The following is a 21,098-nucleotide window of genomic DNA, read 5'->3' as shown; positions in this document are numbered from 1 at the left end:
CAATGGCTTTGATGAAATAATAAAAACAAAGCCACGTTATTAGTGTTTGTCAGACTTTTGGTGACAGATAAAGTTCGATGGAGAGTTGGTGATGAGTGATGTGTATGTGGCAGGCAGCAGACAATGTAGAGCCCAGGAGTGACACAGGCATTCATTCTCTAGTCCCAGGGATAATCAGGGAGTGATTGCTAAGCAGGATAGGGGGGAAGGGAGGGAGGGAGACAAGCAGCAGGGAAGCTTCTCCTGCCAGCCCTTTATTATTATTGTCTGTCCACCCACAACAACAGATCCGATCTCACAGGATCCCGGGCTCACTGCACACAGCAGGATAGGAAGCAACAGGCTGCAGGAAGAGTCGAGTCCCCGGTGCCTGGCGGTCAGGTAGGGCGGGGAGGGGACAAATAAGGAAATTGTCAGCCGGGGATCCAGGGAAGGTGACGGAGTCCTAACAAGGCGAGATCCGTCCTCTCCGGACAGGTGACTCCATCCGAGGGGGCTGAGAAGTGGGAGATCGGCCGGGAGGAGGAGAGACAGTGAGCTGTGTGCACCGATCCCCGGACATGTGTCACCTGCTCTCCATATTGGATCGCCAGGAGGGGCGGCCATGGCCATTGTACTGGGACAGATAGCACGGCCCTCTATGGACTCCTGGAGCCGGAACTCTCCTCATTAGGGACCTATTACCTCCATTCATACCAAGAAGAAGTTCCCTCTGCACCAGCCTAACCCTGATCTGATGCCCCTACAAGCCTAACCCTAATCTGATATCTTACTACCCCTGGATCTGAGATCTTCACCAGCCTAGACCTAATCGGAGGTCTTTGCAACGTAACCCTGATCGGAGGTCAACGTAACCCTGATCGGAGGTCAACGTAACCCTGATCTGATGTCCCTACAAGCCTAACCCTTATCTGATATCTTACTACCCCTGGATCTGATATCTTCACAAGTCTAGCCCTGATCGGCGATCTTCGCAGCGTAACCCCGATCGGAGATCTTCGCAGCGTAACCCTGATCGGAGTTCTTCGCAGCGTAACCCTGATTGGAGGTCTTCACAGCATAACCCTGATCTGAAGTCTTCACAAGTCTAAGCCTAATCCTATATTCTCGGAAGCCTGGCACTGATCTGAGGTCTTCAAAAACCGACCCCTGATTTGACGTCTTGACTACCCTACCTCTGATCTGAGGTGTCCACAAACCTACCTGTGATCTGAGGTCTTTACAAACTTACCCCTGATTGGAGGTCTCCGCCAGCCTGCCCCTGATCGAAGGGTCTCCGCCAGCCTGCCCCTTATCGGGGGTCTCTGCCAGCCTGCCCCTGATCGGAGGTCTCCACCAGCCTGCCCCTGATCGGAGGTCTCCGCCAGCCTGCCCCTGATCGGAGGTCTCCGCCAGCCTGCCCCTGATCGGAGGTCTCCACCAGCCTGCCCCTGATCGGGGGTCTCCGCCAGCCTGCCCCTGATCGGAGGTCTCCGCCAGCCTGCCCCTGATCGGAGGTCTCCACCAGCCTGCCCCTGATCGGAGGTCTCCGCCAGCCTGCCCCTGATCGGAGGCAAATGGTTTCTGCTGATTTTATGTGTTATGCACTATTAAGTTCAAGAGTTGCTGATTTGTATTTCTATTTGGATTAACGGCAGTAGGGGGCTCAGTACTTGGGACCACTGTGATGTGGTTCGAACTTTAGTACATCTATAGCACTAGAAGTATCGGGACGTCACTGGCAGAGCATGGAGAACCTGGAGACCAGAGGTGGGAGAGAGAGGTTTCTACCAGATGACATGAGAACTCATCCAGGCTTGGTGGACCAAGGACACAACATGATGATGGAGAGGAAACTAGTGGAGGGCTACAAGTTTGTGCATGTGTCTCTTACTGGTGGTGCTCCCTGGGGATTTACTCTGAAAGGTGGAAGAGAACATGGGGAACTTCTAATCATCACAAAGGTAAGAATGGACATATATATGGTCACATTCAAATGAAGGCATTTTTCTAGCTGTGGAAAAATCTAAATGTGTGTTGGCACACACAATGGCGTACTTAAACATAAGCTTGTGAATCGGGAAAGGTCCCAACACAAAAACAAGTCAAGTTGCACCTATGTTCTATGGTCTTAGTGGGTTGGGAACGCAGTCCAGTGCTACCAATGTAATAACATGGCAAAAATAGGAAGAAAAGATGTTGAAATTAAGTTTCGGAAATGTCCTGTGAAGTTGGTGCTCCAGGTCCGAAAATTTGGGTAGCATTGAGTTTCTCCAAATTTTTGAACCTATAGGGTAGTGATGGCGAACCTTGGCACCCCAGATGTTTTGGAACTACATTTCCCATGATGCTCATGAATTCTGCAGTGTAGATGAGCATCATGGGAAATGTAGTTCCAAAACATCTGGAGTGTCAAGGTTCGCCATCACTGCTGTAGGGCATTCATGTGAACTCGTATTTACCATATGAATCTTAACTGGATGCAGCATGAATGAAGGGCTATTGGCTACACAAACTTAACACATTTTTTTTTTTTTTTAAACTAGAGTTAAACACTTCGGATAGCATAAGGGAGGGGCTTGGGTTGGTTATAACCACTATCCTATTTTTTGTGCCATCTGTGTCCTATTGGGGGAGATTTCTCCACTTCCTGTCCCACAACCAAAACAGGAAATGAGAGGAAATCCTTTATAAAGTTAGGGAATCCCTTAGATTTCCCCTGTATTGTTGCTCTGCTCTTACTTTCACTGTTGGCCATAATAGTTAATAGAACAAAAGGAGAGGGTGAATCTCCATAACGGGAACACAGACGCCAATAAAAACCTCATACGCGTTGTACTCCATCTCCAGTTTTGCCTTTAGTTATACTTTAAGGCCTCATGCACACTGGGACTTATTGAAGCTAATCAACAGCTGACCAGCTATAACTTTTCTTTGGTTAAAGACCCTGTTACCAATTTAAAAAATGAGGCCTATTTTGTTGCTATGGAGACGCTTTCACGTCAGTTTTTTTTTTTTTTGTCAATCAGCCCTAGTGTTCTGTGGACGGTCAGTCATCAGTCAGAGTATGTGCGGTATCCTCTTACAACATTGTATACGCTTTATAATGGTGTGGATAGGAAAATGCAGTTTCATGGCTATAAATGTAATGCATTATTATGTACAAGCATGACTTGTTTTATAAATTCAGTTTGACTTGCATTTTGTTTATGTTCTGTTTTTAAATGCTCTTTATTCTATTTATTTTTTTATGTTTCACTTCAATGGATGCTACTTTTACTGTATACTGTTTTTATGCTGATCTTGATAGCCAAGCTTCTTTGCCTCGTGAGATTGCAGAAGTTGGTTGGTGTACAGAGAGGCGCGCTGAGAACCACTCATTGGGACTATACCGTCATTTTTATAATAATTTTAGATATTTTATGGTATATTAGGCCCAATCATACTATGTGTGGTCACTGGTGTTTTTCCTGCACTTGATCAGTGCCACTCAAGCACATACAGAATACAAAGGGGGGGATTCGAAAAAAAGCTGCTGCGCTACTTTTCTAGCGTTAATCCTGTTTGTTAAAGCAGAGTTCCACCCTAAAGTGGAAGCTCCACTTATCTGCCTCCTGTTTTTGATAGCTACCCGTCCCCACTTTCGGTAGACATCGCCATGGCAAGATCACTCGGAAGTTTGGACCCCATCCTCCTTCCCCTGCCTCTGGGTCGTTTAGAAAGCTCAGCGCGCTTCACGCATTCGCAGTAGGAGACCAGTAAGGATGAGCTCCGGCGTGTTCGCACAGTCCATGTGCAGAGCCCGCCATGAAATCGGCAACGCGCTGCGCTAATCACAGGCAGGGAGACATTATCCCGATGCTCGGCTGCAGAGATCGGGAAATGTCTCCCTGCCTGTGATTAGCGCAGTGTGGTGCCGACTTCCTGGCGGGCTCTGCACATGGACTGTGCGAACACGCCGGAGCTCATCCTTGGAGACCAGCTATGCAGCCAAAAAGGAAGCATGGGTTGTTTTTTGTTTTTTTTGGCCCATTTAGTGCTGGTTCACACTACCGCGACTTGGGATCCGATTTGTGTCGCCCCACATGAGAAATTCAATTGAAGTGAATGGGAGCTGTCTTAATGTACACTATCGAAGTCACTCTGACTTCACAAAAGGTTCCTGTACTACTTCAAGGTGACTTCTAGGCAACTTGTACCCATAGATTTCAATGGAAGTTGCCTCCAAAGTCAGATCACTGTCTTAACTGAAGCAACTTTACAGGAAGAGAAAATAGTTTACTTAGGAAAACCCCTCCCTCCCACAGAGCTGATTATTCTGTGATTGCCCACAGCCAAAGTCGCGTTGTAAGTTGCTCCAAGTTGCGCTGAAGTCGCACTGAAGTTGCCTTGCAAAGTCACGCTGTCTGTAAGTCGGGTTGCCCCTGTGTGAACCGGCTCTTATACTTACCTAGGTAGATGCTGCATCTGTCCCCTGCCGTCTCTACACTGAGAACTGAACCATCGAACACTGCTGATGGCTCTGTTCTCACAGATCCCTGAGCAGAGAGCTGCTGACTGTCAATCAGCAGCTCTCCTGCTCTGCTCCTCCACGCTCACTGGAGTGCTGAGCTGTGGAGGGGCGGGGATCGGCTTTCTTAGTCTCTCAGCAGCTCCTTGGACTGATTCATGTGACGTCAACAGAGAGTGGACTTTCTGCTGAAAACGGGGAGGAGCTCAGGCTGGACTTCTTCTTTTTAATGTACTGAAAATTCATGAAGCATTTGCAACACTTTAAGAGCCGGTTCACACAGGCGCGGCACGACTTTGGGGACGACTCGGCAAGGCGACCTGAAGACAACTTCAGAGGCGACTTGCAAAATGACTTCTGCATAGAAGTCAATGCAAGTCGCCCCGAGTCGCCCCCAAAGTCATACAAGAACCTTTTTCTAAGTCGGAGAGCCTTGCGTCGCTCCTATTAGAATGGTTCTATTGAATAGAGCGGAGTGCGACTTATCAGGCGGCTGAGTCGCCTGACGAGTCGCCCCAGTGTGAACCGGCTCTTAGTCCTGACAGTGACCAAATTCAGGTAGTTTTACATAGCGCCACTTTTACATTGTGGCACAATGAATGCACCAAATTCTAAATAAAATACAGACAGTTGGTTGTTTTAAGGAAGTGGTGCTAATAAAGGCCAACTCTTTTGGCGTACAGAGAGAGAAACTGGCGCACGCAGATTTTGCAGAGTTTTTTCGCATGCGTTCTAAAAGTAGCGCAGCACTGGCCAAGTTAACTACAGGTTTTAGGAATGTACATTAATTTGGAGATTTCTGCAACCCTTTTAGAGGGCATGAGAGACACTTTCACAAAATGTGTCTGCGTCAGTCTTTATGAATTCCAGGGACAGTTGTTATTTATGTTGACTGTTCTAACTACAGTGATGTGCGTTGTGTTGTGACAAAATGCAGACGTTCTGCTCACGGCAGTGCACCACACTGTGCTGCTGTGCAGAGACTTGAATGGAATATATTTTTGTACTCCTCTCAATAAAGTTTTTTAAGAAAAAAGTCACACCACTTGGCAAAATGTACTCCTGTGACCCACAAGAAAAGTATGGCCAAAATCGCTTTCTCATTGAAGCATTGACCACCATTGGGGTGATTGGACACAGGCAGGTGAGCAATTTCAACATCAATTATGGCATCTTACCTACACCAGTGCAGCATGCAATCTCTTAGACATTAATGGCTGTGCGCTACTGTATTCCACTATATGACGATGCCATTGTATCCGCAAGGGCACGTGCATTAAAATATAAAAAAAAATGTTCATACGCTGTGAGAGAGAGAAAGAGACACCGTCAAAGAGGTTTCCCTTTACTTTCTGTCCCAGAGACACACAAGTGATAGGGAGTTGTCGCCAGAATAGGCCTGCCCACTGAAAAATGTCCCCTCCTTTTTACGGTGACAACTGTAAAATGTTGCATCAACTGTCGCTTAGTTAACTTTTCTGCACTGGATTAAGATTCGTTTTCTATGTTCACCAGGTTTATTTTATACTTATGTGATATGTATGCAGTAGGGACAAGCACAGATGTGATTTGTAGATGAGTTTGGACCCGCTTGAGGTATCACTGGTAAGTTATCACTGCGAGCAGCCAATCGTAAGAGGCAGAGACATTCCTCGCCCCTTGCTGCACGTATACAAGTGGCGAGGAATGCCTCTGCTGTTTATGATTGGCTATCTGTAATATAACTTGTGTCCAAACCTGACTTGGCTCACCCCTCATGGTGCAGTATGAAAGAATGCAGGCATACTGTATTTTACCACAAGGCACTGGGACTCACCTGATGTTAGTTTTGGTCACTACATTAGACGTGAATGAAGTCGAAGGCCTCGTTCACATGGGCTTTGAAGACCGTAGTTCATTAATGGGTGTTTATGAAGACAGTGTGTGTTCAGGGCTGCTCAACTGCATGCCTCTAAAATTGGTATAAGGTGCCGCATCTGTGCAGCTGTTACCTCACCATAGACTTGAGTGGGCTACCTGGTGGCTCAGTCCACATATATACACATATGTGCAGCTGTTACCTCACCATAGACTTGAGTGGGCTACCTGGTGGCTCGGTCCACATATATACACATATGTGCAGCTGTTACCTCACCATAGACATGAGTGGGCTACCTGGTGGCTCGGTCCACTTATGTACAAACAGTCCAATTACACGCTATGGACCTCGGCCCTGTGTGAATGAGGCCTAACTTTGTCTTAAAGTTTGAAAATAAAAAAGCGGCACAATATGGACACCAGTCTGACTCTGCACACTAACATGAACCACTGTGAAGGCCTGTGTGAAAGAGGGATATTGCTACAGTGGTACTAACCTTTCCACACCCTCATCCAAAATTTCATTTTTTTTTTCATTTAATTTTTTTTTTATTTTAGCATCTATATTTTTCTGTAGAGTAGTTAATTCAATGCGCGTTGGTGACCTTTTGCATGGTGTTTCCTTGTTCCGTGCCATTGATGTCTTGGTCCAGATATTCACATTACAGACACAGCGGTAACCTTTTTGATGTATGACCTTATTTACGTAGTGCATCAGTTCTGTGTCTTTAAAAGCTTGTTATCTGCTGAATTATTTAATTAGGTTTTCTCCTGTCTGATCTCCAGTCTTCACAATGAAGCCAAGTCCCCAGACGTAATTATCACTTTCTAATACATCTCTTCTTCAAAATTGTCGGGGCTTATATCATCAAATAGGGGGGGATCCTCCTGATTTTTTTTTTTTTGTAGGACTTCAAAAGCATGTAATAGTTTTATAAGTGAACTATATGAAAGGAAATTAATGGTCGGGTGGATACAGGTATATGTTTATAATTACCAGCTTGGGAGGCCTGCCAGTTCTACACCCTTTTTTTCCTGCATGTGACTGAAGAGGAGTGTTACAATGTTGTGGGAAATATAATAAATTCTTCCCACACTTGGGGCATGCATAAAATGAGTCTATTTTAGTATATGGCAGGGCTCAAAATTTCAAGCCCTGAGCTACTAGCCAGGCCTCAAGAGTTACTCGCCACCAGTTGCCCCACCTAATTCATACACTGCTCCATGCCTAATTGCGCCCCTAAACACGCCCTCGTAGATTATCTCATGGAATGACACTGTTAAATGTTTTATGCAGAATCAAGTTACACAATTAAATATTACCAAAAACAACTTTAACAAAATGGGACAGGGCACTGGGGACAGACCAGAGGGGACAGGGCACTGGGGGCAGACCAGAGGGACAGGGCACTGGGGGCAGACCAGAGGGACAGGGCACTGGGGTCAGACCAGAGGGACAGGGCACTGGGGTCAGACCAGAGGGACAGGGCACTGGGGTCAGACCAGAGGGACAGGGCACTGGGGGCAGACCAGAGGGACAGGGCACTGGGGGCAGACCAGAGGGACAGGGCACTAGAACTGGATCTCTTCCCCATTCTCTTGCTGTCTCCTCTGCAACTCCCATCCATCCTCTCTCCCTCTCCTATTCATCTCATCATCAGGAGCCTGTGTATGTGGCTCCACGCTTGCATGTTCCCACTTCCCCCTTTTATTCAGGCTGGCAGTGAGGAGAGGAGGCGCAGCACAGCGGGAGGGAGTACAATCCAGCGCCGAGATCCACACAACTGCACAGCCGTTGACACCATAGCACAGCGCACATTGACACCGCACAGCACACATTGAGACCAGTCTGCTCACAGTGCTCAGGCTGAACTGCTGGACACCTACATAGAGCACAAGGAGAAGAAAACTGCACAAACTGGAAGGCTGCCACTCTCATGTCAGGGCAACTTTCAGTGAGCGCTGCACTGCCTACCTGGGACACCCGGAGTGGTAATTTTCGCAATCCTCCACCTGACTCATTACTTTCTGCTCTCCAGCTACATTGGTCGGGGGGAGGGGGGCAGGCTCAGAGAGGTCATACTGTTAGGTCCCATGGCTTAATGAGAATTGTAAGGAGAGCACCTGTGTACTGCTCTGCCTGTGCGCGGCTCACCAGACTACTTTTCCCGAGCATGCAACTTTCCTCTTCGGCCGCCAATCGCATCGGGGCTCTAAGTGTAGGCACAGATTGAAGGGACATTGGTCATGTAGCCCTGTCATCACTCGCCCCCAGCTTAAATCCACTCGCCAAATGCTAGCAGGTGAGTGGAAATATTGGAAATATTGAGGGCTGGTATATGGTATACCATATGCAAATTGCAAATTGGATACCGCATCCAGTTCGCATGACATTTTAAAGTGGTTGTAAACTCTTACAGACCACTTGCCCTACAGGTAAGCCTAGATTAAGGCTTACCTGTAGGTGCAAGAAATATCTCCTTAACCTGCACGGTTAAGGAGATATTTGCAGAAAACGCTGCACCGATGTCTACGGCGCATGCGCAGGCGCAATGAGCGTGCCGTTAACGCGCCGTCCCTGGTGGCTTCCACACGCAATGAGAGTGCAGTTAATGAATGGGACCGTGCCGTCCCTGGCGGCTCCCACGCGCATGCGTGGAAGAGACGTCATCGCTGCTCCGGAACAGCGATACCCGGTAGTCACTCGGGTATCATGTCGGAGGAGAGGAACGAGGGTGGCTGCAGGGGCTTCGATCTCAGGAAAGTAATTCATAATGAGCTAATATGCTATGCATACTAGCTCATTGTGCCTTTCTCTTGCAGAGGTTTTTTTTTTTTTTTTTTTTTTTAGGAAAGGTTTCAGAGGGTTTACTTCCCCTGGTTCACATATCTGCGGTGCATTTGCACTCCGAATTGCCCAAAAATGGTGTGCGTTTTCTAGGCAGTGCGGTCCGGCTCAGGTGCAAATTCTGGCCCATTATTTTCTATGGGCACGCATCTGATTCGTAAATGTGTTCCATTGTGATCAGGATCAGGTCAAGATTTTATCCTGATCAAAAACTGATGTGAAACGCTGGGAAAACGGAGCTGGAATTCGCGTGTGAACCCAGCCTTAATGACCTTTGATTATATATAGCGATTTATCATGCAATTGCCTTTAGGAAGCTTTCAGTGCTTGTGTGCTACAATAAAGCCTCCTAGACACGGATCAAATTTTCCGACGGGAATTGTGTGATGACAGGCTGCTGTCTAAAAATCCGACCGTTTTGTACGCTCCATCGGACAATTGTTGTCGGATTTTCCGCCAACAAATGTGGGATAGCATATTTTACAATTTTTCAGGCAACAATTGTGTCTTGTCGGATTTTCCGATCGTGGGAACACAAGTCTGTCGGACAAAAATCTAAAGTACAAACACACATGCTCATAAGCATTGCTAACCATAACACAACATTAGCAGAAGTTGCCCAAAGGTTGGCACTAAAGAGCTAAAAAAACACGTAGTTTCGTGTTGGTTTTGCGGCCAATGCCCTTCGGACAAAAGTCCTACGCTTTGTCGGATGGAAATCCGATCGTGTGTATGAGGCTTAACCTCTTAGGCTGCATTCACACCTGAGCATAGGTCGTTCGGTTGTTTTTTGCTTAACGCTCGTTGTTGCGCTAGTCGCTTGAATCGAGCGTTTCCATTACTTTCTATGGGAAATAGAAACGCTCAAACTGCCCGATTCGCGCGACAAAAAAGGGTCCGGAACTTGTTTGAGCTTCAGGCGTTCGGCATCAGGCGTTTTGGAGTGGAGATGTGAACCATCTCCATAGAGAATAATGTATTTTTTTCCCTCTAGCGTTTTTGAGCGTCGCGCTTCAGGCGACAAAACGCTCAGGTGTGAATGCAGCCTAAGGCGACCCTCCGACGCTACAATACGCCGGAGGGTCGAAATTACATTAGTCTCTATGGAGACTGTTCACATCTCAACGCCGAAACGACCATCGCCTGAAGCTCAAACAAGTCCCGGACCCTTTTTTGTCGCGCGTATCGGGCGGTTTGGGCGTATTTGAGCGTTTCCATTTCCCATAGAAAGTAATGGAAACGCTCGATTCAAGCGACTTCCGCGACAACGGGCGTTTTCTACGGGCGTTTCGTCACTTTAATCAATAGAACTTGTCGCCCATGCAGAAGATTAAAAAAATCTACCAACATAGCAACAAGTGATGAAAAGATGATAATTTTTCCTATTGGCTAAAATAAAAAACGGCGAAGTACAAAAACGTCGGACGACGCTGTATGCAAACGCGCAAATAAGCATGAATACGCGCGACAAAACGCCGGAAAAAAACGCCCAAAAAAACGACCGAACGACCGACGCTCAGGTGTGAATGCAGCCTTACTGCCCAGAGGTCATTGAAGCTTGGATGCCAAAGCTGAATTTAAAGTGGTTGTAAACCCTTATTCTTCACTTTTACCTACAGGTAAGCCTATAATACGGCTTACCTGTAGGTATAAAGAATATCTCCTAAACCTGTACGGTTTAGGAGATATTCCCCTCGCAATGCGCCGCTGATTGCAGCGGCGCATGCGCAGGGGGAATCCACGGCGAAAGGACCGGCAGCCGCCGGACCTTGCCGATTTTAAATCTCCCGCGCGCACGCGCGGGAGTGACGTCATCGCCGCTCCAGCCAATCACAGCGCTGGAGCGGCGATACCCGGAAGACACGCCGGAGCAAGATAACATCTCGCTCGGCGTGGACCAGGTAAGTGCTACACACCTCGTTCCGAGGTAAGTATTTCATAATCAGCTACTATGCGGTGCATACTAGCTGATTATGCCTTTTGCCTTGCAGGTTTAAAAAAAAAAAATAATGATATATGCGGTTTACAACCGCTTTAAAGGATAGCTAAGCCCAACATATTGAAGTTTATATGTTGTGGTTGCATTTTTTTTTTATTATTTTATCTTTAACTTGTGATTTTGACAGAAACACACTTTGTGTCCTAGTATGAAAATGCTTAATCAGCCTATTGTCTCACTACAACATAAGCAGGACAGGGCCACTAGAACCACCCCCTGTGTACTTGTCTATATCATGGATGAGTGACATCCTGTAGTTCTCAGAACAATGGTACCTAATAACTGTCTGCAGCAGCAAAGAGCACAGGATGCTATCAGCTTACACTCTGTCAATGATATGTTAAAAGGGAGCAAATAATATAGTCATTGGAGTTTACATTCCCCTTCCCTTTTTTTTTTTTTTATAGGCTGACACATGGGCAAACATAAAAAAAAAACAAAAAAAAACTTATATACTGTATGGTTTTTCCTTTTTGCTACTGTCATTTTTTTCTGTCAATTACAATATTAAAAAGGGGCACCCTGCCACCAGGCTCTGCAGAAGCACCTGTTAATGACCTCCAGCCTACATACAATTGGTTCTTGATCGTTGGTGAGGGTCAAAGTTGTTGAAGGTTGCCAAGCTGTGCTTTTCTAATTATGAAAGGAGAACTTGAATTAATGTTTTTTTGGTGTGAGGCATCATGCCAAGAATATTAACCTACTCTTTGTAGATGGGAAGGGGTTAATCGGATGAGTTGGGAATAAGATTGACTGGGTCATTCTAGGGTTGGCATTAGGTTTGCACCAATACCACGTTTTTAAGACCAAGTACAAGTATTAATACTTTTTTCAAGTACTCCATTACTTCTTTTTTTTTTTTTTTTATATGTGACCGTGGCACTAATATATGCATTACTAATGGGCACTGATAGGTGGCATTGATGAGGTGTTGAGTTTTTTTGTGCGTGTACTCGAGAGAGGAGCCGGACTGCAGGAGTTGGGAGTAGGCAGGTGGAGCAGTTGCAGGAGGGAGAGGAGGATAAGCGGCTGTCAGAAAAGCTATACAGGGAGATGGGCGCTTGTAACTGCTGCACGATCATCTGTGAGGCTGCCCGGTTCCCCTTGCTACACCAAGGACACCGGGTGTACTGGCCTCCTGCCAGGTATCGGGTCAAGCATCGGAGCATTTGCACGAGCTTCCCGGGTCCTCCTCTGGTCCCCCTCGTCCTGGATCTGTCAGGATGGAGAGCGGAAGAAGGAGCTGGTAAATCTGTCATTTACCAGCTCCTTCCTTTTCCGAATGCAGAGTCAGTGATCACTGACAAGTACAAGTACTCATGCAAATGCTCAGTATCGGTAACAATACTCGTATCGGTGCAACCCTAGTTGACATGTGTCAAGATATTTTACCTGGTGAGTTATTTTGCCTATGTATGGTCAACTTTAGAGGGACTCGTTGATTATGATGAGGGCATAAGAAAGCTGCTTGTATAAATCTCTTGGTGTTTGTGTTGATGTGTTTCTCCGGTATAGTTGTTGGAGTATAGAGCTCTCAAGTTTGCTGTGGAACGTTCATTTGTCGACTGATTGTTTTGCACTGGAACGCAATGCGAGTGAACAATCAGTTGTTGGAGAGGGTTTTCGGAGATTGCCTAAAGATGAATAGAGTAGAACAGTGATTCTCAAACTGTGTGCCATTTGCAGGTGTGCTTGGGAGTTTGGTAAAAATAAAATGTAAATTTCTAGCATTTTGAAACCTTGTACATATAGAAAAATGTAATGGTAAATCAATGTCGCAAAAGTAAAAAAAAAAAAAAAAAGTAACATATATATAAAAACGCAATCTCTGTCAGTCCCATTCATTGGTTCCTTTCGTAATGCGAGACTTGTGGGAGAACTCGATCACTCTAGCTATATTATAACAATAGAGACTGTTCCATTTCTTTGTTCCGTTGTTGACTTTGGAGCCTCGTTTTAATCCGATCTGATCCACCTAGACCAAGGGAGACAGATCTACCATTTTTATTTTTATTTATTTTTTATTCTGACTGGATCGTCCACGGGTGTAAACCGTGAATGGACGGTCCAATCGGGTCCGTGGGAAAAACTGACAGGTGGACCTGATCAGACCCTTTGTGCTAATGAGGCCCTCAGGTAGGCCAGTAAAGAGGAAGGCTATAGCTAACAAGGGAGTGAATTGGTAGCTCGGTGGTGTGCATATTTTGGAAATGTTACAGAGGTGAAAATTGCAAGACTTGGATTACACCTAGCATGCTGAGATGAGCAGAGGGGCTGAGAGTGACAAATCATTTTGAATATGTCTACTTCCTAAGGCCTGCTTATATATATATATATATATATATATATATATATTGATGGTTGTTAAATATCAATGCATAATTTGGCTACTGGAAATAACACTTGCTAACCCAGTGCTTGATTGCCTTTGCCTCTAACAGTGGTTGACTGGTAGGTTTGGAGGCCACTCATAGACCAGAAAGACACCTAAAATTATGGTGGGTACCTTATAGCCCTAAGGAATGGATGAAAAAGTAGAACAGATGCAGATTGGCAACTGTAGGTGCTATATCATTCACCACTGTTTGGCCCGCCGCAAAAATGTGCGGGCGTAACGTTTCTCATTTACGTTACGCCGCCGCAAGTTTTTCAGGCAAGTGCTTTATTCACAAAGCACTTGCCTGTAAAGTTGCGGCGGCGTAGCGTAAATCACCCGGCGGAATTCAAATTCGGCGGGTAGGGGGCGTGTTTAATTTAAATGAAGCGCGTCCCCGTGCCGAACGAACTGCGCATGCGCCGTCCCTAAAATTTCCCGGCGTGCATTGCTCTAAATGACGTCGCAAGGACGTCATTGGTTTTGACGCGGACGTAAATTACGTCCAGCAGCATTCACGGACGACTTACGCAAACAACGTAATTTTATAAATTTTCGACGCGGGAACGACGGCCATGCTTAACATTGGCTGCGCCTCATATAGCAGGGGCAAGTATACGCCGGGAAAAGCCTAACGTAAACGTTGTAACTTTACTGCGTCGGCCGCGCGTACGTTCGGGAATTCGCGTATCTAGCTAATTTGCATACTCAACGCGGAAATCGATGGACGCGCCACCTAGCGGGGGAAAAAAAATATTGCAGTTACGATCCGACGGTGTAAGAGCCTTACGCCTGTCGGATCGAATGGGTATCTATGCGTAACTGATTCTAAGAATCAGTCGCATATATACGACGGCCCAGATTAGGACTTACGACGGTGTACATGGCGCTGCGCCGTCGTAAGCCCTTTGAGAATCTGGGCCTTAGTCTCTAACTGTTGGAAGGGAAAGGTTGTCTGAGTTCACAAAAATGTGAACAGCAGGCGCCATGCTAGGCTTTCGCTGTTTACTGAGCTGTGTGTTAGCAAAGCAAAGAAATTCGCTTTTCTAACGCTGAATCTGCCTCTCAGCCAATCAGGCTTCAGGGTCTGTTACCGGTCACCTGATTGGCTGAAACATCAGGCGCTGTGATTGGATGCCTGAGAGAGGACGGAAGAAGACATGGAGGACGTGCAGGAGACCGCCGCTGACCCGCTCCGAGACAGGTAAGTGCAGGCAGCATCTGATGGGGCACACTGGCGGCATCTGGGGCACAGTAGCGACATCTGATGGGGCACAGTAGCTGCAATTCATGTTTTTTTTTTTTTTTTTTTTCAGTTTGTTTGCGCCCCCACAAATTTTGAGCACCAGCCGCCACTGATATATAGCCAGTTAAACACCCCTCCTAAATTTTCAGGTGTTTCCAGTGAATTTATTAAAGCTACAGCGTGCAAGGAGCAACAGTTCCGTAATGGTCAGGTGTTCAAAAACTTGGCCATATAGTATACATGAGAAGAAGCTAGTTGTAGTGTACCGGCCCACTTCTAGGTGATGACCACCAGTCCCGCACTAGTAAGGCCTCGTACACACGATAGGTTAACCAGAGGACAACGGTCTGAAGGACCGTTTTCATCGGTCAAAACCGATCGTGTGTGGGCCCCATGGGTTATTTAACCATAGGTTAAAAAAAAGCCAACTTGCTTTAAATTTAACCTATGGATTGGTAACCGATAGGTCAAAACCGATCGTTAGTAGGCACGACCATCGGTTAAAAATCCACGCATGCTCAGAATCAAGTCGACGCATGCTTGGAAGCATTGAACTTCGTTTTTTTCAGCACGTCGTTGTGTTTTACGTCACCGCGTTCTGACACGATCGGTTATTTAACCTATGGTGTTTAGGCGTGACGGACCATCACTCAGCTTCGTCGGTTAACCTAGGACAACGGTCCTTCAGACCGTTGTCCTCTGGTTACCTATCGTGTGTACGAGGCTTTGGCAAACATTTGGAAGGTGACCTCATACTAACTTGTGCTTTGATGAGGAACAGACTCTACTTACCAATAGATCGAGTAGCTAGAACAGCTCTATTGTCACAGAAGGCGGGGATGCTGAAGGAGGAACTCCTTTTATGAGCTGTTGTTTGACCTCATTGGTGGGTCTGTTTGTCTTCCAAAATAAACCATTGTGGAACATTCTTGGATCCTCCAGTTTCATTTGGTCTATTCTAGAAATACAACTGTACAGGCAAGTTGCTTCAGCCGGTTCCCTATTGATTTCTTTTTTCACTTGTCCAACAATCCAGCACTATGTAGTTGGCAATGATAAGAGGGTAATTGCAGAAAAATTGTCTAGTGGTTGGCATCAAAATGCTACCATAATGATTCACCAGCTTCACTTAGGGCTTCAAAGTGGCACAGCTCCATGATTGACAGCAGAGGGTTGGCGCTAAACTGCTATTTCATAACTATAAAAAGGAGTGACTTTCACTTGGCCATGTGATTGAGAGTAGAGGTAACCACATAAACACCCCCCCCCCCACATATACGCATGTACAAATGTAAGCACGCAGCGGGGCCCCTATGCCTGAAAACATTGTTTACGGTACACATGCTACATACATATCGCTGTGCACGCCGGATTGAGAACATTAATTCTAGCACCAGATCTCCTTTGTAACTGATGACTTATAGGGGGCTTTTACAGTGTCGCCTATGGAAGATATATGGTACTGACATGTTTAATGTTTGACATGTTTGGGTATCTACCGTATTTACTCGGTGCAACTTCTGCTTTTTTATTTTACCCCAAAATTTGGGTAGTTTATTGCATTTTTGTGCCCCGTAAAATTAACTTCTAATGCATGTTTTTTTTGCAGTAATATCGTGTGACATACATTTTGTAACTACCGCGTTTTTTTTCTAGGCTAAATTTTATATATATATATATATCTCTTCAGGACTAAAATGATTTTTAAACGTGTGCAAAATGCATAAACTTCTCCGGATGTTGAAAGGATTAAAGGAAACGTTCACCTTCTGGGAACATGTTACATGTTCTACCCGTAAGTTTAAAAAATGAAATTTCAAAGCAAATTTGTCAAGCCCTGACTTAAGCCTCACTATTAGCCCATAACTGTAATTGGCAAAACTCACTGACCATTAGTAAGGCTTAAAGCCTAGTGCGTACCCCCCAGTGGGTTGAATGAGAACAAACTGATGGCTCCGGTTGGAGCCGATGTACTAAAATTCCGCTGTTAGTACTGTGATCGCCTCTGCTGTTGTGTTATGACAGGGAGACTGCCCCCCCACGAGAGCACTGATCATAAGCCAGTCGGCTTCTGGTTTTCCAGCATGATCGTATTCTTCGAACCGGCTGCCATACACACGGGCACGAATATCGGCCATTCTTTATGGAACGAGCCGATGTCACCCATCATTCAGACTGTGTACTTGGCTTAAAGTGATACTAAAGCTTCACATTTTTTTAAAATAACAAACATGTCATACTTACCTTCACTGTGCAGCTCGTTTTGCACAAAGTTGCAGGCTGCTGTCTCGGCTGTCTCGGCTCCTCCCCGCTTCTGATAACCCCCTCTGGGAAGTGCTCTCCCAAGGGGGTCACCTTGTGGGTGCGCTCCCGAGTCTTGTAGTCGGCGTCCATAGCCACCGACTACAGGACTTGGCCCCGCCCCCGACCCTTGCGTCATTGGAGTTGATTGACAGCAGCGTGAGCCAATAGCTGCACTGCTATCAATCCATCCAATGAAGAGCCGCGAAGACCGGGCCGAGATCAAGTGCGTTCTCGAAGCAGGACTTTCGAGGGTTCAGGTAAGTAAACCGGGGAGCTGGGGGGGCGCTAATCATCAGATGTTTTTTCACCTTAATGCATAGGATGCATTAAGGCAGGAGTGCCCAACCTTTTCAAGAGCGAGGGCCACTTAAGCGACTTAGTAACCGGTCACGGGCCACAATGAATGGAGTGGGTGGATGACAGGCACATGTCCACTCTGCATATGCAGAGCAGACACAACCCACTCTACTCAATGGGCAGCAGCCCCCTAATACTTGCATAAGGTACATCTAGCTCCAGCAATGTTGTAGGAAGGTCTCTGCCTTCTGGGACTGCCCTCTGGCTGAAACAGCAGTGCAGTGCCATTGGCTCCTGCTGCTGTCAATCAAAGTCAGTCAGCCAATGAGACTAGAAAGGGTGTGGGGCCGTGCCGCAGCTCCGTGTCTGAATGGACACAAGGAGCTGTGACTCAGTTTGTGTGCTCCCATAGAATTACTGTGGGGCACCCAACAGGAGGGAAGGGCCAAAGAGGGACACAAAAAGGAGGATCCGGGCTGCTCTGTGCAAAACCAGTATAACATGTTTATTTTTAATAATAAAAAAAAAATTGACTCTTTAAGTTCCCAAGATCAGGGCAGGTGATGATGCACCCTCAGGGGGTATGTGCAAAAAGATTGGGTTAACAGGAAGTGGGTTGGATAGCACCCAACGTCTGCTTAAGAAGGATCCATGCTGGATCATGGCATAAATAGCCCGCAGAACCATACAAGTGAAATTTGCAGTAAAAGCTGCAATTTTATTTTTATTTTGTGATGTAGACTTGGCACTATAAACACTTTAAAGTTTTTGTTTTTTTTCCCCAATTTCCATGTTTGATTTGAAATGAGGTAGGGAGGATAAAGCTGAAGCAAGTTCATCTAGACTTGCAGGTAGTGAAGGGAACTGTTATCCCTAAAATGGTCAATGTGACCTCCAGTCTGAATTGTTTAATCGCTGTACCATGTCAAAGCACCATAATTATGATGCTGACCGTACAGAATATATTTATGTTGTCATTGGTCTGGAGTTCTGAGATTTTATTGCCTTTTTTTTTTTTTTTAATCAACATTTTTTGGGCTTCACCACCCTGGGTGTAAACCACAGGCATGAATATTTCAGTCTTGCACCCAAACAGCTGGGTCATGTATTGCAACTATCTAAACTCTTGCGCTCGCTCGTGTGGTTTGGAAGAATAAATAAGTAGACATGTTTATTTTAAAATGGCAGGAAGAGCCGATAAAACGCCACAACTATCTGCTCACACAGCCAGTTTATGCGGTGGTTTGCTTTTGGTTTGTCAGCCTTGAACTCTGAATAGGTTCTTTTCACATATGTTGTTGACAATGCTGCCGGGGCAGAGGATCTGTGGAAAACTACCAGGCACTTTGCTCCATTGTTCCTGATTTGTTGCTGGGAAACTCAAGGATAAAGTACTGGAGAACTCCCTGATGTGAATCCTAATTGTGCTAATAAGCACTCCATTGCTCGCAAAGTGAGAGTTCAAATAAATATCGCTTAAAGTTTAAAGGGAACTTTGACGTTTACATGTGACTCACAAAATAGCATTCTACTGTTTGTTTTTTTATGTATTTTTTTTTTTGTTTTTTTACTTTACTATTTAGTGCCGGTTCACACAGGGACAACACGACTTACAGCGTGACTTTGCAAGGTGATTTGGAGGCGACTTCAGCGCGAAGTCAGCGTGACTTTGAGCAACTTACAATCTGACTTGAAGTTGCCTCCAGGACAGGCGACTTTTGCTGTGGCCAATCGCAGAATAATCAGCTCTGTGGGGGTTTGCCTGGGTAAACTATTTTCTTTTTCCTGTAAAGTTGCTTCAGTTAAGAAGAAATCTATGGGTACAAGTTGCCTAGAAGTCGCCTTGAAGTAGTACAGGAACCTTTTCTGAAGTCGGAACAACTTCAGTAGTGTACATTAATAGCCAGATTCAGAGAGAGTTACGCCGGCGTATCAGTAGATACGCCGGCGTAACTCGGAATCTGCGCCGTCGTAAATTTAAGTGTATTCTCAAATTGAGATACACTTAAATCTAGCTAAGATACGACTGCGGGCGTTGTCGTATCTTAGATGTCTTTTTTCAGGCTGGCCGCTAGGGGCGTGTACGCTGATTTACGCCTAGAATGCGTAAATCAGCGAGATACGCCTATTCACGAACGTACGCTTGCCCGTCACAGTTAAGATACGCCGTTTACGTAAGGCGTTTTCAGGCCTAAAGTTATTCCACCAAAAAGATGGCGCAGCCAATGTTAAAGCGGTGGTTCACCCTCCATAACAACTTTTTAGCATAAAATGAGGCATAGTAGCGCGAGCTACAGTATGCCTGTCTATTTTTTTATCCCCGTACTCACTGTGCACTCGTAGATACAAGATTACGACTCCCCGCGGGGAATGGGCGTTCCTATGGAGAGGGAAGGTGATTGACGGCCGGCTCTGGCACGTCACGCTCCCCGAAGACAGCCGGAACAGGTCTCGGCTCTTCACGGCGCTATATGGCGCCTGCGCACAGACTATGCGCAGGCACCGTGAAGCGCCAAGTCCTATCAATCACCTTCTTCAATCACCGGCCGTCAATCACCTTCTCTCTCCATAGAAACGCCCATTCCCCGCTGGGAGTCGTAATCATGTATCTACTAGTGCACAGTGAGTACGGGGATAAAAAAATAAAGACAGGCATACTGTAGCTCGCGCTACTATGCCTCATTTTATGCTAGAGGGGAAAAAAAAAATATATTTTTTTATTAATAGGGTGAACCCCCGCTTTAAGTATGGACGTCGGACCCGCGTTGAATTTGAAATTTTTTACGTTGTTTGCGTAAGTCGTCCGTGAATGGGGCTGGGCGTAATTTACGTTCACGTCGAAACCAATAAGTCTTTGCGGCGTAATTTGGAGCATGCGCACTGGGATATGTCCACAGACGCCGTTCGTATAAAACTTCAATCACGTTGGGTCACGATTCATTAGCATAAAACACGCCCACTTCTTCACAATTTGAATTAGGCGCGCTTAGGCCGGAACATTTACGCTACGCCGCCGTAACTTAGGATGCAAGTGCTTTGTGAATACAGCACTTGCCTCTCTAACTTATGGCGGCTTGCGTATATGCGATATGCTACGCCTGCCTAACGTTAGGCACCTTTACGTGAATCCAGCTATAAGATGGCTCTCATTCACTTCAATGGAATTTCTTATGTCGAGCGACTTGAGGCCTGACAAGTCGGATACCAAGCCTCTGTAGTGTAAACCGGCACTTAAGGGGCATGTTTTTGCCTTTTTATGTTCGAACGTGTTGCCTTTGCATTTGCTCAAGCTTTTTGGTGCCCACAGTCAAAAAAGAACCTTTGCTCTAACTCAGGGGTCTCCAAACTTTTCAAACAAAGGGACACTTATTGCCCTTCAGACTTTAGGAGGGCCGGATTGGGGCCAGCAAGGGAAAAAAATGTGAGAACAAATATGGCCTCAGGGTTGGTGGTCAATAGGAAGAGGAGTATTCCCCCTATTAGGAATAGTATCCCTTCATTGGTATCAGTGGATAATATAGTGCCCCATTGTTGGTGTCAATGGGAGGAATAGTGCCTCATGTCAGTGGGAGGAATTGTGCCCCAAGGGCTGGATAAAGGCTAGCAAAGGGCCACATCTGGCCCTCGGGTCGTAGTTTGGAGACCCCTGCTCTAACTGGTAATTTACATTTAGGTCAGTTAATG

At 46.0% G+C, this 21,098-nt stretch overlaps 1 protein-coding gene across 3 annotated transcripts in view; it reads left to right on the top strand.

Moving 5' to 3' along the window:
- Nucleotides 1–205: 205 nt before the first annotated feature.
- SHROOM2 (shroom family member 2) overlaps nucleotides 206–21,098 on the top strand; it is a 311,760-nt gene continuing 290,867 nt past the window's right edge. The window contains exons 1-2 of one of the 3 annotated variants that reach the window (XM_040338142.1): nucleotides 206–1,243; nucleotides 1,357–1,943. In XM_040338142.1, coding sequence (XP_040194076.1) covers nucleotides 1,728–1,943 — 216 coding nt within the window. In that variant the 5' untranslated portion in view covers nucleotides 206–1,243; nucleotides 1,357–1,727. Of the gene's footprint in view, nucleotides 1,944–21,098 lie in introns of all 3 variants that reach the window. The other 2 variants (XM_040338141.1, XM_040338139.1) reach the window with 2 other exon arrangements.

Source organism: Rana temporaria, chromosome 2 (genome assembly GCF_905171775.1).
Source record: "Rana temporaria chromosome 2, aRanTem1.1, whole genome shotgun sequence".
NCBI lineage: Eukaryota > Metazoa > Chordata > Amphibia > Anura > Ranidae > Rana > Rana temporaria.
This window is presented reverse-complemented; position numbering and strand designations above follow the sequence as displayed.